The sequence below is a fragment of the Lynx canadensis genome, chromosome X (assembly GCF_007474595.2).
Source record: "Lynx canadensis isolate LIC74 chromosome X, mLynCan4.pri.v2, whole genome shotgun sequence".
Classification (NCBI taxonomy): Eukaryota; Metazoa; Chordata; class Mammalia; order Carnivora; family Felidae; genus Lynx; species Lynx canadensis.
Window position 1 is genome coordinate 40,393,231 of NC_044321.2, and position 27,812 is coordinate 40,421,042.

The 27,812-nt window shown below is 41.2% G+C and overlaps 1 protein-coding gene and 1 non-coding gene across 3 annotated transcripts in view; both read left to right on the forward strand.

Annotated features, from left to right (window-relative positions):
• The window catches only part of RP2 (RP2 activator of ARL3 GTPase), a 56,573-nt gene extending 31,228 nt beyond the window's left edge, over positions 1-25,345 (forward strand). Inside the window, exons 4-5 of one of the 2 annotated variants that reach the window (XM_030305297.2) lie at positions 20,228-20,313; positions 22,486-25,345. In XM_030305297.2, the coding sequence (XP_030161157.1) occupies positions 20,228-20,313; positions 22,486-22,569 (170 nt within the window). In that variant the 3' untranslated portion in view covers positions 22,570-25,345. The remainder of the gene's footprint in view (positions 1-20,227; positions 20,314-22,485) is intronic. The other variant, XM_030305298.1, reaches the window with a different exon arrangement.
• LOC115507987 lies at positions 24,695-24,798 on the forward strand. The gene has a single exon (XR_003966895.1). It is a non-coding gene; the product is annotated as a small nucleolar RNA U13 (small nucleolar RNA).
• Positions 25,346-27,812: the final 2,467 nt, after the last annotated feature.

Genomic DNA, 27,812 nt, shown 5'->3' on the forward strand with positions numbered 1-27,812 from the left:
TTATCTATAGCTTTGTAGTATATGTTGAAATCTGAGATTGAGATACCTCCAGCTGTATTCACCTTTTTCTTTTTTTTAAGTTTTATTTATTTAAGTCATCTCTACACCCCACGTGGGGCTTGAACTCATGACCCCGAGATCAAGAGTCGCATGCTCCTCTGACTGAACCAGCTAGGTGCCCCTCTTCTTCTTTTTCAGGATTGCTTTGGCCATTCAGGGTCTTTTGTGGTTTCATACACATTTTAAGATTAGTTTCTGTGAAAAATGTTGTTAGTATTTAATAGGGATTGCATTAAATCTGTAGATTTCTTTGAGTAGTATGGACATTTTAACAATATTATATTGGTTATTCCAATTCATGAGCATGGCATATTTTTCCATTTGTTTGTTTCATCTTCAGTTTCTTTCATCAGTGTTTTATAGCTTTCAGAGTACAGATGTCCTAGTTCCTTTGATGCAACTGTTTTGACATGGGAGCATTCTGATGGAACCTTGAAAACAAGCCTTTAAACTCTCAGCAGGTTTCAGAAATTGAATCAGCAGGGGCACCTGGGTGGCTCAGTCGGTTGAGCATCTGACTTCAGCTTAGGTCATGATCTCATGGTTCGTGAGCTTGAGCCCCACATCAGGCCTGCTGCTGTCAGTGCAGAGCCTGCTTCGGATCCCGTCTCCTTCTCTCTCTGCCCCTCCCCTGCTCATGTTCACTCTTTCTCTGTCAAAAATAAATAAACATTAAAAAAAAGAAATTGAGCCAATGATAATTGTAATGGACATCCTAAAGTGTGAGATTAGGGATGAAGTGAGTATATGGGCAGGTCTACATTAACGACTTATGTGCTCATGAAATGTTAGTGGAGTGATTTAATAGAAATGCTCCAACCCCGAGGGTAATATTTGTGCTTAAGTAACACAACATTCCACATGGAAGAAATAAAAGGACTAAACAAAAGAACTAAAACCAATGGGCAGATGTTACAGGAATTTCAGCAATAAACATCATATAAATAACTTTTAAAACCAGAGATACCCATAGGAAGTACTCACAGTCTAACGAGGTCATGCCAGGTCACGGGAGCCAACTTAAATCCCTTTCCACTGGCCAAACTTGGTATAATTTGGGCATCACAAAGGATAATGAACAGAATTGATTTAACAACAGAAATCCATGTATCCTGGGGCGCCTGGGTGGCTCAGTCGGTTGAGCATCCAACTTTGGCTCAGGTCATGATCTCGCGGTTTGTGAGTTCGAGCCCACATCGGGCTCTGTGCGGACAGCTCGGAGCCTGGAGCCTGCTTCGGATTCTGTGTCTCCTCCTCTCTCTGCCCCTCCCCTGCTCATGCTCTATCTCTCCATCGCTCAATAATAAATAAACATTAAAAAAAAAAAGAAATCCATGTATCCATAGTGATGACGAAAAAGGGAGGAGGAAATAAAAGGAAACCTCTTCTCCACTTTACAGAATACTATGAACTAATAAATGTAGAAGGAGTGATAAACTTTGGAAATCACCATCATCCAATCCCCAAGGTAATAATTAATTCAGATAAAGATTATCAGTGGGTGCTAAAACTGTTGGGGTAAAAGTTGGTAATAAATAGGATATTTATACATTCTCATTCAAAAGGGAAATGTATTATTACAGCAGAGATTTGGTAATCACTCCCATCAAACTTAGCATCACGGAGGGCAGGACAGCCTGACATTGTGTTTCTTCTGATGCGATGCAATAAGAAATTCACAGCATCACCTGTGATGAGCTCATCCCCAAAATAACTTGAATCCAATCAAGACTTAATTGCTAGTTTATCTGAAAGAATGGAAATCTAGGGACATGTTAAATGACACTTTGAGAAAATAATGATTCAAATCTTAAAAAGACATTCTACAGGACGACTGGTTAGCACTCTTCAGATAATGTTCTGGGAAACAAAAATGATGGGGGACCATTGTGGATGAAAAGAAACATAACAACTAAATACAATGAATAAAACTTAATTGGAACTTGGATTGGGATGGGGTGAACTATAAAGCTATAAAAGACATCTTGGGGAAGCCTCAGGAAGTTTGGAGATAATATTATGGAATTACTGTTAGTATTCTTAAGTATGGTAATGATATTGTGGTCATGTGGGGGATTCGTGCTGAAGTGTCATGACGTCCTGTCATCATGTCCACTCTTCAAATGGCTGCAAAACAAAAACAGCGTGGGTGTAGCGTGTGAGAAAGCAAATGGGGCCAAATGTTAACATTTGATGGGTGTTAACATTTGAAGAGCAAATGGATGTTTTATATTATTCTTCCAACTTTTCTATATTGTTTGGAATTTTTCAAAATAAAATACTGGGGAAAAATTTTTGGCTGCCCAATATTGCATTGACTGATATGGAACAGGGAGCAGGCTTGTCAGTGGAAATATTCCAGCAGGACTTGGGTGGATTGGGTCCTTATCTAAAAGTGACCATCAATCATCCTAAGGAGGGTTTCTCAACCTCAGCATTACTGACATTTTAGGACGGATAACTGGGTGGGGGGCTGTCCTGTGCATTATACGGTGTTTAACAGCCCCCCTGGCCTCTACCCCCCAGATTCCAGGAGCACACACCCCCAGTTGTGGCAACCAAAAATGTTTCTAGATACCGCCAAATGCCCCTTGGGGGGTAAAATCTCTCCCAGTTGCAAACCACTCTTCTGAGCCAAGGGCAAACTTTTTTTTTTCCAGAAAATTCACTTTTATTTCAAATACCTTGCACCTCAGAGTCTCTAAATCTTCCTCTCCAGTTAAAGCAGTTACTCACTTTCTTTTTTTTTTTTTTAATGTTTATTTATTTTGAGAGAGACAGTGAGCAAGCAAGCAGAGGAAGGGCAGGGAGAGAGAGAATCCCAAGCAGGCTCTGCACTGTCAGCGCAGAGCCCAACACTGGTCTTGAATTCATGAACCTGAGATCATGCCCTGAGCCGAAATCAAGAGTCGGACGCCTAGCCGATTGAGCCAGCCAGGTGCCCCACAAATTATTTACTTTCAATCAATAAAGCTTTTTGACTGCTAATTGAGGAAATTCATTGTGTTTTCCATCTTGAAAATCTAAACCTGCCGAATCCTCAGAACCATCTAGGGTGCTTTTAAAAACATAAGAAAGACTGATTCGAAAATTTCTGAGACATACTCTTAGAATCTGCATTTTAAAAAGTTTCCCCGATGACTCTAATGATTAGTCAGACTTGGGTTCCTTTGTTTGAGAGGGTTATTCATTCATTCATTTATTCAATAAACGCAAGATGAAGTCTGAGAAGTAGTAAAAGAGTCCGATGATAGAGGGCCTTCTAGGCCATTGTAGGGACTTTGGCTCCTAGTCTGAGCTGAGAAATTTCTAGCTGTGTTTTTGAAGTATAGTTCACATGTAACGCGTTAGTTTCAGATGTACAACAATGATTCAGTATTTGTGTATATTGTGAAAGTATCATCACAATAAGTCTAGTTAATGTCTGTCACCGTATGCAGTTCCAAATTTTCTTTCTCATGATGAGGACTTTGATGGTCTACTCTCTTAGCAACTTTCCGATACGCAATACAGTATTATTAACTATAGTCACCATGCTTGGCATTATATCCCATGACTTACATGTTTTATAAGTGGAAGTTTGTACCTTTTGAGCTCCTCACCCATTTGGCCCTCCCCTCACCCTACATCTCTCTGGCAACCACCACTCTGTTCTCTGTATCTATAAGTTCAGGGTTTTTTGTTTTTGTTTTTGTTTTTTTCAGATTCCACATATAAATGAGATCATACGGAGTTTGTCTTTCTCTGACTTATTTCACGTGGCATTATGCTCTCAACGTCCATCTGTATTGTTGCAAATGGCAAGGCTTCCTTTTTGATGGTTGAGTAATATTCCACTGTGTATGTGTGTCTGTGTAAACATGCCACATTTTCTTTCTTCATTCATGGACATTAATGGTTGTTTCCATATCTTGGCTGTTGTAAATAATGCTGCAGTGATCATGAGAGTGCATGTATCTTTTCAGGTCAGTGTTTCCATTTTCTTCAGGCAAGTACCCAGAAGTAGAATTGCTGAATCACATGGTAGTTCTAGTTTTATTTTTTGAGGAACCTCCATACTCCTTTACATAGTGGATGCACCAATTTACATCCCTACCAAGAATGTCCAAGGGTTCCCTTTGTTCCACATCCTCACTCACATTTTTTTTTTTAATGTTTATTCTTGAGACAGAGACAGTGTGAACAGGGGTGGGGCAGAGAGAGAGGGAGACACAGAATCTGAAACAGGCTCTAGGCTCTGCACTGTCAACACAGAGCCCAACGCAGGGCTCGAACCCACAAACTGTGAGATCATGACCTGAGCTGAAGTAGGACGCTTAACCGACTGAGCCACCCAGGCGCCCCTGTTGTTTCTTTTTGATGATAGCCATTCTAACAGGTGTGAGGTGATAAATCTCATCATGGTTTTGATTTTTCATTTCCCTAATGATTAGTGGTGTGGAGCACCTTTTCATGTTCTTGTCCATCTGTATGTCTTCTTTGGAAAAATGTCTATTCAAATCCTCTGCCCATTTTTTAATGATTGGTTTTTTTTTTCCTATTGAGTTATATGAGTACGTTATATACTTTGAATATTAACCCCCTATCAGATACAAGATTTACAAATATGTTCTCCCATTCAGCTTTTTTTTTTTTTTTTTTTTTTTAAGTAAGCTCTAGGCTCGACATGGGGCTTGATCTCACAACGCCAAGATCAATACTTGAATGCTCGGGGCGCCTGGGTGGCTCAGTCGGTTGAGCATCCGACTTTGGCTCAGGTCATGATCTCACAGTTCACGAGTTCAAGCCCCACATCGGGCTCTGTGCTGACCGCTCAGAGCCTGGAGACTGCTTCAGATTCTGTGTTTCCGTCTCTCTCTCTCTCTCTCTCTCTCTCTGCCCCTCCCCTGCTCACACTCTGTCTCTCTCTTTGTCAAAAATAAATTTAAAAAACATTTTAAAATTTTCTTTAAAAATACTTGAATGCTCTACTGACTGAGCCAGCCATGCGCCCCTCAGCTGTGTTTTTAATAAACTTTTTATGTTGGAATAATTTAGTTTTACAGAAAAATTGCAAAGGTAGTACAGAGAGCTTCCATATGCCCTTTATCCAGATCCCCTAATGTTAGCATAACCGTGGTACATTTATCAAAACTAAGTAATTTACATTGGTAAAATACTATGAACTTAAACTGTAGTCTTTATTCAAATGTTACCAATTTTTTTCCAGTCATGTCCTTTTTCTGTTCCAGAATCCAGTCTAAGATCCCACATTGCATTTAGTTGTCATGTCTCCTTAGTCTCCTCTAATCTGTGGCGGTTTCTTTTAGTCTTCTTTGTGTTTCATGACCTTGAAATATTTTGACAGTACTGGTAAGTTGTTTTATAGAAGTTCCCTCCATTTGGGTGTGTCTGATGTTTCCTCTGCTTAGATTGAGGTTTGGGGGGAAGAGGTGAAGTGCCCTTCTCATCGCATCACATCAGGGGGTACAGGATATCAACGTGATTTATCACTGGGGCATTGGCTGGCCTTAGTTCAGCCTTGGTTCTGCCGGGTTTCCCAAACACTGTAAAGTTCCTGCTTTTTCCTTTTCATACTTTGTTCTTTGGAAGTTGAGTCACTAAGACCAGCTTACGCTCAAGGCGAGGAGAATTAAACTACACCTCCTGGAGGTGATGGTATCTGCCTACATTGTTTGGAATTCTTCTCTAAGAAATATTTGTCCCTTCTCCCCCATTTATTTATTCAGTCATCTATTTCTATCAGTAGGGAACATGAATATGTACTTTATTCTTTGGGTTATAATCCAGTACTATCAAATTATTACAGTTTTAGCCATTGAAAGTTCTCTTAGGTTGGTTCCTCTGTCCTTTTGACATGCTATTGATTTGTTTATTGATTTATACCTTATTATGCTGGATAAGACTTCCACTATCATGTTGTATAAAGTAGTGAGGAGAAGACATTCTTGTTCTGTTACTGGTCTCAGAGTCAAAGTGTTCAATCTCACCATGAAGAGTGATGTTGGTTGTAGGATTCTCATCTATACCTGTTATTAGGCTAAGGGAGTTTCATTCTGTCCCTAGTTTGTTGAATTTTTATCAGGCACGGATGTTGAATTTCGTTGAATGGGTTTTTTTTCTGTATTTATTGAGATAATATGGTTTTTTTTTATTATTTAGTCATTTAATCTGGTGAATGACTTTTGTTGATTTTGAATGTTGAGCCAGCCTTGTATTCTTGAGATGAACTCCCTTGATCGTGATAGATTGATTGTCTCTTTAATAAATTGCCAGTTTCAGTTTGCTAATATTTTATTGAAGATTTTTGCATCTTTGTTCATGAGGGACATTGGTCTGTAGTTTTCTTGTAATATCTTTGTCTGACTTTGATATTAGGGTAATGCTGGCCTCATAAAATGAGTTGGGATGTGTCCTTTCTCTTCTGTGATCTTGAATAAATTTTGGAGAATTGGTATAATTTCTTCTTCTTTTTTAAGTTTATTTATTTTGAGAGACAGAGAGAGCAGAGGAGGGGCAGAGAGAGAGAGGGAGAGAGAAAATCCCAGGCAGGCTCCATGCTGTCAGTGTAGAGCCCGATGTGGGGCTTGAACTCACGAACCGTGAGATCATGACCTGAGCCGAAACCAAGAGTCGGATGCTTAAACTGGCTGAGCCACCCAGGCGCCCCGGTATCATTTCTTCTTTAAATGTGTGATAGAATTCACCAGTGGAACCATCTGGGCCTGGAGATTTGGGGAGAAAGATTTTTAGAAAGTTTAATTTACTTATTAAATTATTTACTTATTAGTTTACTTACAGGGTACTTGGGGCTATATTTTTCTTTTTGAATGAATTTTGATAGTTTTTGTCCTTCAGGGAACTGTTTCATTTCAGAAATCTAAGTTATCAAATTTATGGACATAGAGTTGTTTATAGTATTTCTTTATTCCTATTAACATCTGTGGGATCAGTAGTGATGTCCCACTTATATTCCTGCTATTAGTAATTTGAGAAGAAGCAGTTCTTTGTTTCACTGATTTTTTTTTTCTATTGCTCTTCCCTTTTCAATTTTATTGTTCTCTGCTCCACTAAGTATTATTTCCTTCCTTCACTTGTTTATATTGATTTGCTTCTCTTTCTCTAGTTTCTTAAGGTTTAAGCTTAGGTTATTGATTGTAGATAATTTCTTCTTTTCTAATACAGTTGATTCTCATTATTCACAGTAGTTATGTTGAGTCACTGTGAGCACTGAAGTAGTGAGTACTGCTCCTAGGAGAAATATGGGGTTAAGTTTCTACAAATCTCTGGTCACAACATTTTTGTCAGTCAACCCATACATAATCTTGTCATAAGTTTGTTTCTATCCAAAGACATCTTACTCAGTATATGTTATTGATTCATTCACATCGAGCCAACAGCACTATATAACTCTTATCAAATGAAGCTTATCCAACAGGTATTTTCTCTGAAAGGCACATCACAGCCTTCCTAAGCTTAGGGACATTAGACAGCACTTTTGCACTACATCTGGGGGCCATTTTAAACAGCAGGATCACCAACAAGGCCCACAAAATGTGGGGCACCTGGGTGGCTCAGTCGGTTAAGTGTCCACTCTTGATTTCGGCTCAGGTCATGATCTCATGGTTCCTGGGATGGAGCCCCGCATTGGGATCTGCTCTGACAGTGTGGAGCCTGCTTGGGATTCTCTCTCTCCCTCTCCCTCTGCCCGTACCCCGCTCACATGCACACGTGCACGCTCTCTCTCTCTCTCTCTCTCTCAAAAATAAATTTAAAAAACTTTTAAAAATCTTATTAACCCCCCTCCCCCCCCCCCCCACACACACACACAAAATGTGGAAAACATGGCACTGAAACTGTGAAAAGGACACTTGGGGGGCGCCTGGGTGGCGCAGTCGGTTAAGCGTCCGACTTCAGCCAGGTCACGATCTCGCGGTCCGCGAGTTCGAGCCCCGCGTCGGGCTCTGGGCTGATGGCTCGGAGCCTGGAGCCTGTTTCCGATTCTGTGTCTCCCTCTCTCTCTGCCCCTCCCCCGTTCATGCTCTGTCTCTCTCTGTCCCAAAAATAAATTAAAAAAAAAAAAAAAGAAAAGGACACTTGGTTACGGCGTGAGAGCTGAAACAAGAAGGCAGGGGATCGCTTTGTTCAGCTTCACCTGGGAACGTGGGTGTCAGGCAGCTCAAAGCTCTTGCTGCTCTGTGTTTGTCTATGAATGACCATGAGAACACCGCAAGTATTCATTTGGGGGTTACAGATAAATTTTACCAAGTTGGCAAATGTGCACATAAGGAATCTGTGAATAATGAGGATCAACTGTGTATGTATTCAGTGTTAAAAAGTTTCCTTTAAGCACTGCTTTAACTGCATCCTACAAATTTTGACATGTAGTTTTATGTAAGTCACGGCATACTCACTGTGTTTTATAAATCTGAGAATCTCTGTCTTTTTTAAGTTTATTTCTTTATTTTGAGAGAGAGAGAGAGAGAGAGCGAGCGAGCAGGGAAGGGGCAGAGAGAGAATGGGGGAGAGAGAATACCAAGCAGGCTTTGCGCGATGCCCGATGCAGGGCTTGAACTCACAAACAGTGAGCTTGCTGCAATCAGCCTGAGACTGTCAGCGCGGAGCCTGCTTCACATCCTTTGTCCTCCTCCTCTATCTCTCTCTCTGCCCCTTTCCTGCTTGTTCTCTCTCTCTCTCAAAAAAAAATAAATAAATAAATAAAACTTTAAAAAAACGTTTAATTGGACACTTTAAATTCTTTGTGTTTTGCTGCTTTGTGCTATAATGGCAGAGTTGATTAGTTGTGATGGACACAGTATGGCCCACAAAGCCTAAAATATTTCCTGTCTGGTCCTTTACAGAAAAAGTGTGTTGACCCCTGTTGTAGTTCAGACTATTTTCAGTTTCCCTTGAGACTTTTTACTTGATCCATTGATTTAGACGTATATCGTTTAATTTCCAAACATTTGGACATTGTCCAGATGTGTTTGTTATTTCTAGATTAAAGCTATTACGGCCCAAAAACACACATTATATGATTTCTATTTTCTTATAGCCTGTCTTGGTGACTATTCTGTGTGCATGCAAGAAGAATATATACTCTGCTTTTGTTTGGTGGAATATTCTATAAATGTCCACTAAGTCAGTTTGGTTGATGGTGCTCTTCAGTTCCTCTAGATCCTTCCTGATTTTCTGCCTACTTGTTCTGTGAATTACCGAAGGAGGGAATGTTGAAGTTTCCAACAATAACTGAATTTGTCTATTTCTGTTGTCGGTTCCTATCACATTCTGCCTCATGAATTTTGAAACTCTATTGTTAGATGCATATACATTTAAGATTGTTACGTCTTCTTGTTATTATGCAGTGTCCCTCTGTCTCTGATAATCTTCCTTGTTCTGAAATCTACTTTGTCTGAAATATAGCTACTCCAGCTTTCATTTGGTTCTTTAGTGTCTCATCATATATCTTTACCCCTTTTCTTTTAATTTATTGAATTCTGTAGATCTAAAGTGAGTTTTTATAGACAGCATATACTTGGTTCTTGCTTTTCAATCCAATCTGATTTCACGGTTCGTGGGTTCGAGGCCTGCGTTGGGCTCTGTGCTGACAACTCAGAGCCTGAAGCCTGCTTCATATTCGGTGTCTCTTTCTCTGTCTGCCCCTCCCCCCCTCACGCTCTGCCTCTCTCTCTGTCTCAAAAATAAACTTCAAAAAAATTAAAAATGGGCACCTGGGTGGCTCAGTCGGTTAAGCTTCCGACATCAGCTCAGGTCATGATCTCACAGTTTATGAGTTCGAGCCCCGCATCGGGCTCTGTGCTGACAGCTCAGAGCCTGGAGCCTGCTTCAGATTCTGTGTCTCCTCTCTCTGCTTGCTCTCTCTCTGTCGAAGATAAATAAACATTTGAAATTAATTAATTAATTAATTAATTTAAAAAAATAAGACAAATATAGATCATTTTTTACTGGGGGTTTCAGAGCAGAGGAATGTCACAATCCCTTTAAAATGTAACTTTTACCACTGTGGTTGCTCTAAGGGGGAAGCAGAGAGACCACCTGGAAGGCCATTGCTGTAATCTGAGACATGATAGCGATTCATTCCAAGGTCATGTTAGATAACATAGAAGACGGTGTTAGATAGGACATCCAGGCATCTTTTTTGCTTACTTCAAAATCTCAGTTTTTCATGACAGCTCAACTATTTAGATTTAAAGCTACTGCCGACTATTTGATAACATGTTCACACTAAAATACTTTTTTAAAAAGGTAACCAGTGATCTTTATTGACCTCCTAGTTCAGTTTGAAATAATCACAGTAATCGTAGTCACCATCCTTAGACAAGTAGGACTGCCTAAAAAGTGCGTTGTCAGGGGAGGGGGCAGGGATGGGCCAGATGGGGGATGGGCATTAAGGAGGCACTTGTTGGGATGAGCACTGGGTGTCATATGTAAGAGATGAATCACTGGTTTCTATTCCTGAAACCGGTACTACACTGTATGTTAACTTGAATTGAAATAAAAATTTTTAAAAAGTACACTGGCAGTATTGTAGGTTTCTTTTTTAATTTCAGATTATCCACACACGTTAATCAAAACTGCTGCACCCGTCCACCTTTTTGGTTGGTGTTTCTTTGTTGGCAAATTATTTGGTCACTTACTGGAAGTTCATCATAATCTATTTTTTTTTATATATATGAAATTTATTGACAAATTGGTTTCCATACAACACCCAGTGCTCATCCCAAAAGGTGCCCTCAATACCCATCACCCACCCTCCCCTCCCTCCCACCCCCCATCAACCCTCAGTTTGTTCTCAGTTTTTAACAGTTTCTTATGCTTTGGCTCTCTCCCACTCTAACCTCTTTTTTTTTTTTTCCTTCCCCTCCCGCATGGGTTCCTGTTAAGTTTCTCAGGATCCACATAAGAGTGAAACCATATGGTATCTGTCTTTCTCTGTATGGCTTATTTCACTTAGCATCACACTCTCCAGTTCCATCCACGTTGCTACAAAAGGCCATATTTCATTTTTTCTCATTGCCACGTAGTATTCCATTGTGTATATATACCACAATTTCTTTATCCATTCATCAGTTGATGGACATTTAGGCTCTTTCCATAATTTGGCTATTGTTGAGAGTGCTGCTATGAACATTGGCGTACAAGTGCCCCTATGCATCAGTACTCCTGTATCCCTTGGATAAATTCCTAGCAGTGCTATTGCTGGGTCATAGGGTAGGTCTATTTTTAATTTTCTGAGGAACCTCCACACTGCTTTCCAGAGCGGCTGCACCAATTTGCATTCCCACCAACAGTGCAAGAGGGTTCCCGTTTCTCCACATCCTCTCCAGCATCTATAGTCTCCTGATTTGTTCATTTTGGCCACTCTGACTGGCGTGAGGTGATACCTGAGTGTGGTTTTGATTTGTATTTCCCTGATAAGGAGCGACGCTGAACATCTTTTCATGTGCCTGTTGGCCATCTGGATGTCTTCTTTAGAGAAGTGTCTATTCATGTTTTCTGCCCATTTCTTCACTGGGTTATTTGTTTTTCGGGTGTGGAGTTTGGTGAGCTCTTTATAGATTTTAGATACTAGCCCTTTGTCCGATATGTCATTTGCAAATATCTTTTCCCATTCCGTTGGTTGCCTTTTAGTTTTGTTGGTTGTTTCCTTTGCTGTGCAGAAGCTTTTTCTCTTCATAAGGTCCCAGTAATTCACTTTTGCTTTTAATTCCCTTGCCTTTGGGGATGTGTCGAGTAAGAGATTGCTACGGCTGAGGTCAGAGAGGTCTTTTCCTGCTTTCTCCTCTAGGGTTTTGATGGTTTCCTGTCTCACATTTAGGTCCTTTATCCATTTTGAGTTTATTTTTGTAAATGGTGTGAGAAAGTGGTCTAGTTTCAACCTTCTGCATGTTGCTGTCCAGTTCTCCCAGCACCATTTGTTAAAGAGGCTGTCTTTTTTCCATTGGATGTTCTTTCCTGCTTTGTCAAAGATGAGTTGGCCATACGTTTGTGGGTCTAGTTCTGGGGTTTCTATTCTATTCCATTGGTCTGTGTGTCTGTTTTTGTGCCAATACCATGCTGTCTTGATGATGACAGCTTTGTAGTAGAGGCTGAAGTCTGGGATTGTGATGCCTCCTGCTTTGGTCTTCTTCTTCAAAATTCCTTTGGCTATTCGGGGCCTTTTGTGGTTCCATATGAATTTTAGGATTGCTTGTTCTAATTTCGAGAAGAATGCTGCTGCAATTTTGATTGGGATTGCATTGAATGTGTAGATAGCTTTGGGTAGTATTGACATTTTGACAATATTTATTTTTCCAATCCATGAGCAGGGAATGTCTTTCCATTTCTTTAAATCTTCTTCAATTACCTTCATAAGCTTTCTATAGTTTTCAGCATACAGATCCTTTACATCTTTGGTTAGATTTATTCCTAGGTATTTTATGCTTCTTGGTGCAATTGTGAATGGGATCAGTTTCTTTATTTGTCTTTCTGTTGCTTCATTGTTAGTGTATAAGAATGCAACTGATTTCTGGACATTGATTTTGTATCCTGCAACTTTGCTGAATTCATGTATCAGTTCTAGCAGACTTTTGGTGGAGTCTATCGGATTTTCCATGTATAATATCATGTCATCTGCAAAAAGCGAAAGCTTGACTTCATCTTTGCCAATTTTGATGCCTTTGATTTCCTTTTGTTGTCTGATTGCTGATGCTAGAACTTCCAGCACTATGTTAAACAACAGCGGTGAGAGTGGGCATCCCTGTCGTGTTCCTGATCTCAGGGAAAAAGCTCTCAGTTTTTCCCCGTTGAGGATGATGTTAGCTGTGGGCTTTTCATAAATGGCTTTTATGATCTTTAAGTATGTTCCTTCTATCCCGACTTTCTCAAGGGTTTTTATTAAGAAAGGGTGCTGGATTTTGTCAAAGGCCTTTTCTGCATCGATTGACAGGATCATATGGTTCTTCTCTTTTTTTTTGTTAATGTGATGTATCACGTTGATTGATTTGCGAATGTTGAACCAGCCCTGCATCCCAGGAATGAATCCCACTTGATCATGGTGAATAATTCTTTTTATATGCTGTTGAATTCGATTTGCTAGTATCTTATTGAGAATTTTGCATCCATATTCATCAGGGATATTGGCCTGTAGTTCTCTTTTTTTACTGGGTCTCTGTCTGGTTTAGGAATCAAAGGAATACTGGCTTCATAGAATGAGTCTGGAAGTTTTCCTTCCCTTTCTATTTCTTGGAATAGCTTGAGAAGGATAGGTATTATCTCTGCTTTAAATGTCTGGTAGAACTCCCCTGGGAAGCCATCTGGTCCTGGACTCTTATTTGTTGGGAGATTTTTGATAACCGATTCAATTTCTTCGCTGGTTATGGGTCTGTTCAAGCTTTCTCTTTCCTCCTGATTGAGTTTTGGAAGAGTGTGGGTGTTCAGGAATTTGTCCATTTCTTCCAGGTTGTCCAATTTGTTGGCATATAATTTTTCATAGTATTCCCTGATAATTGTTTGTATCTCTGAGGGATTGGTTGTAATAATTCCATTTTCATTCATGATTTATCTATTTGGGTCATCTCCCTTTTCTTTTTGAGAAGCCTGGCTAGAGGTTTGTCAATTTTGTTTATTTTTTCAAAAAACCAACTCTTGGTTTCATTGATCTGCTCTACAGTTTTTTTAGATTCTATATTGTTTATTTCTGCTCTGATCTTTATTATTTCTCTTCTTCTGCTGGGTTTAGGCTGCCTTTGCTGTTCTGCTTCTAGTTCCTTTAGGTGTGCTGTTAGATTTTTGTATTTGGGATTTTTCTTGTTTCTTGAGATAGGCCTGGATTGCAATGTATTTTCCTCTCAGGACTGCCTTCGCTGCGTCCCAAAGCGTTTGGATTGTTGTATTTTCATTTTCGTTTCTTTCCATATATTTTTTGATTTCTTCTCTAATTGCCTGGTTGACCCACTCATTCGTTAGTAGGGTGTTCTTTAACCTCCATGCTTTTGGAGGTTTTCCAGACTTTTTCCTGTGGTTGATTTCAAGCTTCATAGCATTGTGGTCTGAAAGTATGCATGGTATAATTTCAATTCTTGTAAACTTATGAAGGGCTGTTTTGTGACCCAGTATATGATCTATCTTGGAGAATGTTCCATGTGCACTCGAGAAGAAAGTATATTCTGTTGCTTTGGGATGCAGAGTTCTAAATAGATCTGTCAAGTCCATCTGATCCAATGTCTCATTCAGGGCCCTTGTTTCTTTATTGACCGTGTGTCTAGATGATCTATCCATTTCTGTAAGTGGGGTGTTAAAGTCCCCAGCAATTACCACATTCTTATCAATAAGGTTGCTTATGTTTATGAGTAATTGTTTTATATATTTGGGGGCTCCGGTATTTGGCGCATAGACATTTATAATTGTTAGCTCTTCCTGATGGACAGACCCTGTAACTATTATATAATGTCCTTCTTCATCTCTTGTTACAGCCTTTAATTTAAAGTCTAGTTTGTCTGATATAAGTATGGCTACTCCAGCTTTCTTTTGGCTTCCAGTAGCATGATAAATAGTTCTCCATCCCCTCACTCTGAATCTAAAGGTGTCCTCAGGTCTAAAATGAGTCTCTTGTAGACAGCAAATAGATGGGTCTTGTTTTTTTATCCATTCTGATACCCTATGTCTTTTGGTTGGCGCATTTAATCCATTTACATTCAGTGTTATTATAGAAAGATACGGGTTTAGAGTCATTGTGATGTCTGTATGTTTTATGCTTGTAGTGATGTCTCTGGTACTTTGTCTCACAGGGTCCCCCTTAGGATCTCTTGTAGGGCTGGTTTAGTGGTCACAAATTCCTTCAGTTTTTGTTTGTTTGGGAAGACCTTTATCTCTCCTTCTATTCTAAATTACAGACTTGCTGGATAAAGGATTCTCGGCTGCATATTTTTTCTGTCTAGCACACTGAAAATCTCGTGCCAATTCTTTCTGGCCTGCCAAGTTTCAAAAGAGAGATCAGTCACGAGTCTTATAGGTCTCCCTTTATATGTGAGGGCACGTTTACCCCTTGCTGCTTTCAGAATTTTCTCTTTATCCTTGTATTTTGCCAGTTTCACTATGATATGTCGTGCAGAAGATCGATTCAAGTTACGTCTGAAGGGAGTTCTCTGTGCCTCTTGGATTTCAATGCCTTTTTCCTTCCCCAGTTCAGGGAAGTTCTCAGCTATAATTTCTTCAAGTACCCCTTCAGCACCTTTCCCTCTCTCTTCCTCCTCTGGGATACCAATTATGCGTATATTATTTCTTTTTAGTGTATCACTTAGTTCTCTAATTTTCCCCTCATACTCCTAGATTTTTTTATCTCTCTTTTTCTCAGCTTCCTCTTTTTCCATAACTTTATCTTCTAGTTCACCTATTCTCTCCTCTGCCTCTTCCATCCGAGCCGTTGTGGTTTGCATTTTGTTTTGCATTTCATTTAAAGCGTTTTTCAGGGGCGCCTGGGTGGCGCAGTCGGTTAAGCGTCCGACTTCAGCCAGGTCACGATCTCGCGGTCCGGGAGTTCGAGCCCCGCGTCAGGCTCTGGGCTGATGGCTCAGAGCCTGGAGCCTGTTTCCGATTCTGTGTCTCCCTCTCTCTCTGCCCCTCCCCCGTTCATGCTCTGTCTCTCTCTGTCCCAAAAATAAAAATAAACGTTGAAAAAAGAAAAAAAAATAAAGCGTTTTTCAGCTCCTCGTGACTGTTCCTTAGTCCCTTGATCTCTGTAGCAAGAGATTCTCTGCTGTCCTGTATACTGTTTTCCAGCCCAGCGATTAATTTTATGACTATTATTCTAAATTCACTTTCTGTTATATTATTTAAATCCTTTTTGATCAGCTCATTAGCTGTTGTTATTTCCTGGAGATTCTTCTGAGGGGAATTCTTCCGCTTGGTCATTTTGGATAGTCCCTGGTGTGGTGAGGACCTGCAGGGCACTTCCTCTGTGCTGTGGTGTATAACTGGAGTTGGTGGGCGGGGCCGCAGTCAGTCCTGATGTCTGCCCCCAGCCCACCGCTGGGGCCACAGTCAGACTGGTGTGTGCCTTCTCTTCCCCTCTCCTAGGGGCGGGATTCACTGTGGGGTGGCGTGGCCCGTCTGGGCTACTTGCACACTGCCAGGCTTGTGATGCTGGGGATCTGGCGTATTAGCTGGGGTGGGAAGGCAAGGTGCACGGCGGCAGGGGGGGCAGGCTTAGCTCGCTTCTCCTTAGGTGATCCACTTCAGGAGGGGCCCTGTGGCAGCCGGAGGGAGTCAGATCCGCTGCCGGAGGTTTGGCTCCGCAGAAGCACAGAGTTGGGTGTTTGCACGGAGCGAGCAATTTCCCTGGCCGGAACCGGTTCCCTTTGGGATTTTGGCTGGGGGATGGGCGGGGGAGATGGCGCTGGCAAGCGCCTTTGTTCCCCGCCAAACTGAGCTCTGTCGTCCGGGGGCTCCGCAGCTCACCCTCCCTTTGTCCTCCAGCCTTCCCGCTTTCCGAGCAGAGCTGTTAACTTATGACCTCCCAGACACTAAGTCGCGCTTGCTGTCGGAACACAGTCCGTCAGGCCCCTCCGCTTTTGCAAGCCGGACTCGGGGGCTCTGCTTGGCTGGCGAGCCGCCCCTCCGCCCCGGCTCCCTCCCGCCAGTCCGTGGAGCGCGCACCGCCTCGCCGCCCTTCCTACCCTCTTCCGTGGGCCTCTCGTCTGCACTTGGGTCCGGTGACTCCGTTCTGCTAATCCTCTGGCGGTTTTCTGGGTTATTTAGGCAGGTGTAGGTGGAATCTAAGTGATTAGCAGGACGCGCGGTGAGCCCAGCGTCCTCCTACGCCGCCATCTTCCTTCCAGCCCATAATCTATTTTTAAAAAATTTTTTTTAACGTTTTTTATTTATTTTTGAGACAGAGAGAGACAGAGCATGAATGGGGGAGGGGCAGAGAGAGAGGGAGACACAGAATCGGAAGCAGGCTCCAGGCTCTGAGCCATCAGCCCAGAGCCCGACGCGGGGCTCGAACTCACGGACCACGAGATCGTGACCTGAGCTGAAGTCAGACGCTTAACTGACTGAGCCACCCAGGCGCCCCCATCATAATCTATTTAAAGAATATCAACTGGGGCACCTGGGTGGCTCCGTTGGTTGAACGTCCGACTTCAGCTCAGGTTGTGATCTTGCAGTTTGTGGGTTTGAGCCCCTCATTGGGCTCGCTGCTATCAGCTTGAGACTGTCAGCATAGAGCCCACTTTGGATCCTCTGTCCTCCTCTCTCTCTGCCCCTCTCCTGCTTGTGCACACTCTCTCTCTCTCTCTCTCTCTCTCTCAAAAAATAAATAAAACTTAAAAAAAAAAACATTGACCTGCACACTTTAAATGCATGGACTTTTAAAAAAAATAAAGAATATCAACCAAGTTGGGGCGCCTGGCTGGCTCAGTCGGTAGAGCACGTGACTCTTTATCTCAGGGTCCTGACTAAGTTCAAGCCCCACATTCAGTATAGAGCTTACTTTAAAAAAAAAATCAACCAAGTTACATGCCTGGGTAATTCCAGCAAAACTGTGTTCCTGAATTCTAGATTATGTTCTCTTTACAGAATACAGGAACTTTCAGTAATAAATGTTCGACTTTAAAAAATGTATCTACTGTATTTTCTTGTAGTGATCCTGAATAAAAGCATAATCTGTTCCACCTTAACTCAAACTTTCCACTCTCTGAAAAACTGAAAACCCTACTTTTATCATCAGCTTTTTCTTTGTTGCATGACTTGTGGGGGAAAAAAAAAAAAAAACCTGGTAAGTTGTCCTGTAGTATGCATGGGTTTGTTTAATTTGTTCCTCTCGAGTTCTTATAGATCAGAAGTCAGAGAAAAGCCTTCTTAAACTCAGGTTTAGTTCCATTTTTGTCAAGACTATTTCACAGATGGTACTATTTCCTGTAGCATTCAATAAGAAGGCATATCATGTCTGGTTGTTGAACTTGTAGCTGATTGATCAATAGGTTCAGGTGGTGATGGCCTTAGCTTGTCATCATAGAGTTTCCTGTCTGTCTTCCCTGTGGGATGCTAAAACCACTGATGATTATCACCTGGATCCAATTTTTTATTAGGAGTTATGAAATGATCATTTTCTTTTTTTTTAATTTTTTTTAATGTTTATTTTTGAGAGAGAGAGAGAGTGTGTGGGTGGGGGAGGGGCAGAGAGAGAGGGAGACACCGAATCGGAAGCAGGCTTCCAGTTCTGAGCTGTCATCACAGAGCTCGACGCAGGGCTCGAACTCATGAACTGTGAGATCATGACCTGAGCTGAAGTCAGGCGCTCAACCGACTGAGCCCCCCAGGCACCCCCAAAATGATCATTTTCTAACCATGTCACTTCCTCTGCATATATTAATGGATGTTAACAGACCTTCTCGTATGCCGTAGCTGTTTGGTTAACTTGAAATACACTTCGTATCAGAAAAGCGGAATAAAGGGAAAATAATTAAGCATCCACTTTCAGAGCAATGAATCGGTACCCTAGCAACCTACCGTGACGTCCAGTGAACTTTCTCTCTTTTCTCAATATCATTTTGAGCTCCTGTTTCTATATCCAGTACGTTTTAATACAAATTACAGTCATTATTCCTTCTGTGACAGTGTCCCATCTTTGGCGACTGGGAACCCCTTCAGGCTGGCTCCGGTGTCCTTTTGGTACAACCGTATTGACCTTTGATAGTCTCCTTGCTTTTCGGTTCAACAAGATATTCCAGGTTAATCGTCTCCATTTCTTGCCCCTGACAGAGAACCATGCATTTTTCTGAGCAGACGTTCCCCACTTAACCTTCTTTTCTGTATGTAGCACCTATCTTGATCTATACACTGTGATGCCGAAAAACCCATACTTTGTCCTCTGTATCTAATCGTGCGGTTTACATTTAGACGTTGTGCCGTTTCTGTGTCCGTTGTTTGTATTCAGTCACAAGCCCAGGGCGCTGTGATCTTTCTCCTTGTTCCTGTGTCTTGTCTTATGGCACATGCCTACGTTCAGCTCAGTATTTCATGGCTTAGTACTTCATTGGTCTCCTTTGCCCCATATTTGTTTAATGGGTGTATGTCCTTTTTTTAAGAAACTTACAATTTTCTGGAGGTTAGGACATATCCAGTACTTAGGAGTTGAAAAGCCACTCTACCAGGGAACATAGTGATAAGTGAATAAATACGAATTGCATCAGAGGACACATTTTGCTTGGCTAACTCATGGCCACCTTGGCCAGTAATTTGATACCAGTAGTTCAGTGCTACATTTAAATCCAAGCCAAACTGCATCATAAATCTTGATGCTAGAACTTAAAGTGCAGGTGATTTCAAAGTATTCAAATGAACGCAAGGGCAAGGAGGCACAACTGCTCTATTCACGGAATGAAAACTGGGAGTCTTTGGTTCTAGAAAAGCACTTTCAGGTGGTCATTCCTTTCGGTGCCTGGCCTCAATTCCTACTTGGCCTAGAGTCATTTATTGGTGGCCAACGACGTGGCCGGTAAGTAGGAGCGTTGGAAGCCAGGCCGGCTGCCTGGCAAAGCCGACTTGTGGGGACTTGGATTGCTTTTGATCATATTTGTCATTGACCCTTTTGTGTGCTGCTAAAAGAGTGGGCTTTTTGTGGTTTTCATAGAAGAATGAAAACCAGAAAAGCCAGACTACCTACAGCACTTAAAAATGTGACCCTGGTCCTGTAAGAGCACCGAAGCTACCCATCGTGTGATGAGACCCTGTCAGTCTGCCTTACGATTACAGTTGGAAGAAGTAGCTGAAGTGATATGGCCCATCTGTCTACTTCCTTCTTCCTCTTCTCTTACCCCCAAGGAAGAGGCTGGGGAGTCTTCAGAATATAAAGAAGAAAAAGATTCATTTTAGGGGTGCCCGGGTGGCTCAGTCGGTTAAGCATCTGACTCTTGGTTTCGGCTCAGGTCATGATCTCACGGTTTGTGAGATTGAGCCCCACCTCGGGCTCCCGCTGAGCCCTGAGCGTGGAGCCTGCTTGGGATTCTCTCTCTCCCTCTTTGTCTGCCCCTCCCGTTTGCAGGTGTGTGTGTGTGTGTGCGTGCGTGCGTGCGTGCGTGTGTTCTCTCTCCCTCAAATAAATAAACTTAAAAAAATAAATAGATTTGTATTCCTGTTCAGACAACACGTCTTGGGTTTCTTCTAGGTCCTGTTATTGCCTTGGAGTTCAGTGGAGATGGTGCTGTAGAAGGGTGTCACCTTATTGTCAACGAGATATTCAACGGGACCAAGGTACAAGATTTTATTGACTGTTTCTTTTTTTTTTTTTCCTTTATTTATTTTTGAGAGAGAGACAGAGTGTGAGCAGGGGAGGAGCAGAGACAGAGAGGGAGACACAGAATCCAAAGGAAGTTCCAGGCCCCAAGCTGTCAGCACAGAGCCCGACGTGGGGCTCAAACTCACGAACCACGAGATCATGACCTGAGCCAAAGTCGGACGCTCAACCAACTGAGCCACCCAGGCGCCCCTTTATTGACTGTTTCTATTTCAGTCACACCTTTCATTTCATTTCCTTTTCCTCATGGTCAAATAGTGCTTTTTTTTTTTTTTAATGCCTGTTGTTGCTTGGAATTAAAAAAAAAAAACGGCAGATCATGATTTTTTAGACTCTGTGGTGAATAATTGGGAGGCAAGCTTTGGCTGTTCCTTGCCAAATTAAAATTGTAATAGCTTAAAAGTTTACAAAATAAGAATCTACTAATTTCAAGACCTTCAATAATACATGAGTTTCTAATGTAAAAAATCTCATTAAATGTCTAAGTCCTTCCTTTTTGGAAAACTCATGATACGCTGAAAAATGTTCCGTTTCTAAGATTATATATACTTTGGACAGATGAGCCTGTTGCTTACTGTTCATTTTGATTTGCTTCAGTAATTCTCCATCAAACATTGAATCTCAGCTGTATCTAGAAATCATTACGGGTAGGTAGTTTCTAGATATGTTGATGAGGTTGCTGCAGCTAAGGATTTCAGACTTAGTAACTTAATAGAACTCAAAGACCAAACACATAAGAATATTAAATGAGTGCTGATATAATTATTTTTTAAGAAATACCTGAGATGAAATTTTTGGCTTTGTTGTCTGATCTGGCTTATAGTTTCTTTTTTAAAAAAAATTTTTAGCAGTTTTTTTTTAACATTTGTTTATTATTGAGAGACAGTGTGAGCAGGGGAGGGGCAGAGAGAGAGGGAGACACAGAATCCAAAGCAGGCGCCAGGCTCTGAGCTGTCAGCACGGAGCCTGACACGGGGCTCGAACTCACAAACCATGAGATCATGACCTGAGCCGAAGTCGGATGCTTGACTGACTGAGCCACCCAGGCGCCCCCATGGCATATAGTTTCTTGAACTTGCATAATTTAAAGAACATTCTCCTTTGTCTCATTTTATCACCACGACAGTCCTAAGGGGAAGGGTAGATGTAATTAGGTTGAATAGAAGAAAATGGAGAAAATGGTTATATGATTTGGAGGTTTTAGATCTGAATGAGTCAGAGATAATCTAATCCAACGTCCCCATTTTACAGGTGTAGAACGTGAGTGCAGAGAGGTTTATTGAATTGTCAGCCTCATACAGCTAGTCTGTGAGGAAGCTAGACTAGAACCCAGGTCTCCTCTAATTCCTGGCTGACATTTGTAAAAACGAGTTTTGAAGGGTTCTACTGAGTACTGCTCTACTGATGTTTAGAAAATATGTTATTCAAAATTAGTAATATATCTTTAGCAGCTTTCAGAAAGATAATCTCAAGTTTTGCTCTTTAGCGTGTTGAATTTGTTCTCAGGAAAGAAAAGAAACTAAGAGTTCTTTAAATAGGGGCGCCTGGGCGGCTCAGTTGGTTGACCGACCAGCTCTTGATTTCAGCTCAGATCATGGTCTCACGGTTCGTGGGGTCAAGCCCTGCATCGGGCTCTGTGCTGACAGCATGGAGCCTGCTCGGGACTCTCTCCCTCTATCTCTCTGCCCCTCCCTTGGTCATGCACATGAGGGCGTGTGCACGCACACCATCTCTCTCTCTCTTTCTCGATGCTCCTCCCCCGCTCCCGCTCTTTCAAAATAAATGAACATTTTTTAAAAAAAAGTTCTTTAAGCCTCTTTATTCAGTGGCTTTCATAACATTGACTGTTGGATATTTACAAAACAGTAACATCCCAAGAGTGATAAAGTACAACTGAAGTATTATGAAAGCAAAGACCTTAATTATGCCGTAAAATGCTTTTAAAAGAGTTCAGTGTGCATTATAGCTGCTGAAACTATGTTCTATGGATTCTACAGAATACTGGTTAAATACTATAGATGATGTACTTGAATTTCTTTTAATAGCAAGCTTGTTCTGCAGATGACGTGGGCTTTGGAATTTGGGGATTACTGGTATTTATTTTTTTGCTTCTTTTGTATTTAAAATAGATGTTTGTATCCGAAAGCAAGGAGACAGCGTCTGGAGACGTAGACAGCTTCTACAACTTTGCTGACATACAAATGGGAATATGAAGTGCAACATGGAACCAAGGACTTGATATTAAGCCCTTTTTAAATTGTGTGTTAGCGGTTTTTACTAATGTTAAAACTGTCAAAGCGTATTTTTAAATAAACTGTTGAATACTGCATTATTTACTTCAGGTTCAAAAACAGTTCGTTTTGGGGGCGCCTGGCTGGCTCAGTCGGTAGAGCGTGCGGGTCTTGATCTCAGGGTCGTGAGTTCAAACCCCGCACTGGGCGTGGAGCCTACTAAAAATAACAACAACAACAACAACAAGTTCATTTTAAGTTAAGTAGTTTTCATCAGCTTAAAAACTACTTGGCCCACTTCAATAAGCTTGCAGTTTTGTTTCTCTGCTGAGGATACTGTCATTAGGACATAGAAGTGGCTAGCAGTTCATCATTTTAATCCTAATTAGATATTCTTTCAAATCCCTAAGAATTTAAACTTTTCTCAGTGCTCCATGCTATCGTTTGAGAATACATTCCATTGCTTCTTTTCTTCTTTAATTTAGAGAGATTTGTTACTAGCTGATCGATTAGAATGAACCTCTGCACATTTGTTTTCACGTATTCATATTCGGTTAAATAATTGCTTCCTAGTTGCATAATATGGCAAATGAGATTTTGTACGCGGAATTGAGATAATGCTTTGTAAATTGAATTTTTTTTAACAAATAGGTATTTGATGACCAGTTTTGCAATTAACTCTACTAACTGATGTTGGTATAGCTGTTTAAAGACTACTTCGTGAGTAGTATGCTTATCTGAATAAATTCCACGCCGTGTCGTTTTTTTACTACAACTGCTAGATACCCTCTTCTGCTTCTTGGTGAGAAAAGGTATATGCAACACTGAAAGCACAGGAACCCCGTCACCGGCAGTTTTCAGAAAGGCGAAATCACCTGCTTGTGTGGGTTATCAGAAGGATGAGAACGAAACCTTGTGACATTCAGGTACGAAATGCTTAGTCACGATGAAAAGCTATGCAGGTTATTAAAAAACTAGACCAATTTGATGGCCAGTAGATACACCGCTCACCAAGTTCTGTTCACATATGACGAAATTCCTTCGACTGCTTTAAAGCATTATTTTCCAAATCAACCTGACCGTAATAATTTCCCAGGAGGTAGGGGAGAGCTTCGGGTTTAGAAACCCACGTTCCTGGGCCCAGTCCCCAGATAACACCGATTCAGTCTCCGGGGGAAACCTGGCGGTGAGGAGTTTGCCATAATCTGAAGTGATCAGTTCAGAAGATGTTGATGGGGTGACCTGCAGAGAAGGGGCTGAGCCTGCCATGCACACCACATTTATTTAGCAGCTAATAGGAAATTAGCTTTCATAGCTCTATTTTTAAAAGGAACCTTAAATTTAAATCTATTTTGGTAAACCAAGACTGAACATAGCCACTTATTAAAAATGCCTCTTATGATTGTTACTAAAAATATACTTTCGTGTGTTAACTGCTTTTGGATACTTGCAGATTAATTTATAACTACTACATTGAACTGTGTGTGGATGTTCAGAAATAACGCAAAGACTTTTCACTTTAATAATATTGAGGGGCGCCTGGGTGGCTCAGTCAGTTGAGCGACCGACTTCGGCTCGGGTCACGATCTCCTGGTTTGTGAGGTCGAGCCCCGCGTCGGGCTCTGTGCTGACCGCTCAGAGCCCGGAGCCTGCTTCGGATTCTGTGTCTCCCTCGCTCTCTGCCCCTCCCCCACTCATGCTCTGTCTCTCTCTCTCTGTCTCAGAAATAAATAAACATTAAAAAAATTTGTTTTAATTAATAATATTGACCACCTCCCCTATGTCTGGCCTCGTGGTAGCCATAGCATTGTGTCATTTTGGTCTTTTGTAAGAGCATTCTATACTACCTACTCAACCTCTCCTTAAATCCGAATGATTTCATAAGCTGCAAATAAGAATTGGTGACAGGTTTAACATCATTTCGCTCATAATTCACAAATAAGCTTTGCAATTAGCGGTCAGAGGGCATTAACTTTTCCCGTAGTTAGGCCAAATTAATTGTATTCCTTCTGATCATCAATTAAATGGCGATCATTATTCAACCCCATTATTCACACTTTAAAATCATTGCAGTACTTTTTGTTTTTCAAAAATAGAATCCAGAAAGATTCTTTTGTAGTCCATAAGCGTGATGATTAGGTATTCATGCCGCTGTGTGACATGTGCCTCCCTCCAATCCTGCTATGACCTCGGCACATTACCCATGTGACGTGAAAAAAAAATCACACAACGTTACGCAAAGCTGTAAGCTGAGTTCTTTATTTTATCTATGGCATTTTGGCAAAAAAAAAAAAAACCCTCAGGAATATAACATGTACGGGAGATGTGAATTTTAAAATATCCACTAAATTTAGGATCTATTAACCAAAGCCTAAAATTTTATATTCTTCAGTTGGATGAGAGCTTTTACCTAAGTAAGCTTCATTTGTCTTTAAGGACAGTCATTTGACTTCTGAATGTTTGAAAAGGTTTTTCAAAATAAGTCGTGCTATGGTTGTTCTTTCTATAATTCTAAACTCTGATAGTAATTATCCTACATTTAATTTGTGAATAGGTTTTGAATTCATGAACATTTATTAGCAATGAAAAATTAGTAATTTTATTAAGTTATACATGTTTAAACGTTATATTAGCTCATTTCTCTTGTGTGATCAGTACTGCTGTTTTGGCTTCTGTATATTTCTGCCTAGCTTTTGTATGTAATTTATGCCTAGTGTTTATAAAATGTGATTTGTAATAAACGTTGTTAAAATGAAAACGGCTGGGGTGCCTGGCTGGCTCAGTCGGTAGAGTGTGCGACTCTTGATCTCAGGGTCGTGAGTACAAGCCCCACATTCGGGGGGGTAGCGTTTACTTTTTTAAAAAATTTTTAAGTGAAAATGCCTTAACACTAATTTTTCAAGTGCACTTCTAAAACATACATTTACTTGTATGTGTGCCAAGATGTGACCATGGCACATATTTTTTAATGATAAAGGTAAAATAGACTGGTCTAATCTCTGTCTTATGCTAATGAGAAACAAGCTGTGTGCCGTGTGTGTGTGTGTGTGTGTGTGTGTGTGTGTGTGTGTATACACAAAGCACTCTAGAGAAATGCAAAGGAAGCAGAAAACTGGTTTTAATCTCAGGAATTCCCAATATAATGTTTCCTTTGTTAAAAGATACATTTTCTTATGATTCAATATCTAAGATTAGGCATTTCTCTCCTTCATATTTAAGAAAATAATGAATTGTTTGTGATATAATTTCTTTCAGGTTTATACAAATGGACCTTATTTTTAAATTACTACCAGATTGGGGTGCCTGGGTGGTTCAGTCGGTTAAGCATCCAACTTCGGCTCAGGTCATGACCTCATGGCTCGTGAGTTCGAGCCCCGCGTCAGGCTCTGTGCTGATGCCTTGGAGCCTGGAGTCTGTTTCCGATTCTGTGTCTCCTTCTCTCTCTGCCCCTCCCCTACTCATGCTCTGTCTCTCTCTGTCTCTCAAAAATAAATAAACATTAAAAAAATTACTACCAGATTTACTAGCTTTTTGTACTCAACCTCTCCCCCCTCCCCCTGCCCCCGAGCCCATAAAGTACTGAAACTGTAGATTGGTTAGTTTTTAAAATAACATTTTTTTCTATGTATGAAGCTTCTCCATGTGCATTTAAAACATGGGGGTGGGAAGCAGAAGTGTACAAGACAATAGAAAAATTCCTTCCTATTTATTGGATAATTCTCACTGCGTGGAGTTTAGATCTTATTTTTCTCATTTAAAAGGGACATATTTAGGGGTGCCTGAGTGGCTCAGTTGGTTAAGCGTCTGACTTCAGCTCGGGTCACGATGGCACTGTTCATGAGTTCAAGCCCCACATCAGGCTCTGTGCTGACAGCTCAGAGGCCAGAGCCTGCTTCGGATTCTGTGTGTGTGTGTGTCTCTCTCTCTGCCCCTCCCCCACTCATGCTCTATCTCTCTCAAAAGTAAGCATTAAATTTTTTTTTTTTTAAAAATGGACGTATTTAACTGTGTTCCCTATAGGAAGAAATGATACTGTCATTAGGGTATGATTACTCCTTCAAAATCCATTCTGGAAACTAATTTATCCTTTAAAAGCATAACACTAAAAAATGTGAATTTTATGAAAACCTTTTTGTTCTAAAAATGGAGTCATTCACTGTTGACTTGGGTTTTCTTCTCTGGTAGATCGTGTTGGAGGGGTTGGCAATCAGTCTTACACAGTAAGCCTTTACACTACGTACTTCTCTCTTGACATTTTGGCTTTTAGTGGCAAACTCCAGCAAGATGATCAGAAAAGCAATCTCTTCCTTTTCCAGTGTTTGGGGGCTTTCCTGGTGAGGGCAGGTGCTCACGTATAAGTAGGTGGCGAGGGGGGCAGGAGCACAGGTCGGCGAAGTCCCAGCCTTGGCACTTGGGTTCTGATCCCCCCCCCCCCCCGCCCAGTGGGGTCCTGCCTTCCCCACTGAAGTTTAATGTGGTGCACTTGTAATCATACTACTGAGAGGTAGCCGGCAAGTGGTATGACAAGTAATTAAATGATGTTCATAGGGGCGCCTGGGTGGCGCAGTCGGTTGGGCGTCCAACTTCAGCCAGGTCACGATCTTGCGGTCTGTGAGTTCGAGCCCCTCGTCAGGCTCTGGGCTGATGGCTCAGAGCCTGGAGCCTGTTTCCGATTCTGTGTCTCCCTCTCTCTCTGCCCCTCCCCCATTCATGCTCTGTCTCTCTCTGTCCCAAAAATAAATAAACGTTGAAAAAAAAATTAAAAAAATAAATAAAAATAAATAAATAAATAAATAAATGATGTTCATAAAGTGTACCTGGGAAAGAAGACATACTTTATGAATGGTAAGTATTCATAAAGCGAGAATGGTGTTCAAGTAGTTCAGCTGGGTAGCCATACACCCACCTACAAATGAGTGACTGAATAAGAGAAAACATGTATAAGAGGCTGTTAAGACTTAAGTACTGTTTTGTTTTTTCCTTTGCTTTTTTCTCTTTTTTTTAATTTGTATTTTTTTTTTTTTAATTTTTGAGAGAGAGAGAGCATGAGCTGGGAAGGGTCAGAGAGAGAGGGAGACACTGAATCTGAAGCAGGCTCCAGGCTCTGAGCTGTCAGCACAGAGCCTGACGTGGGGCTCGAACCCACCGACCACAAGATCATGACCTGAGCTGAAGTCCGACACCCAACTGACTGAGCCACCCAGGCCCCCCTCTTTTTTTTTTTT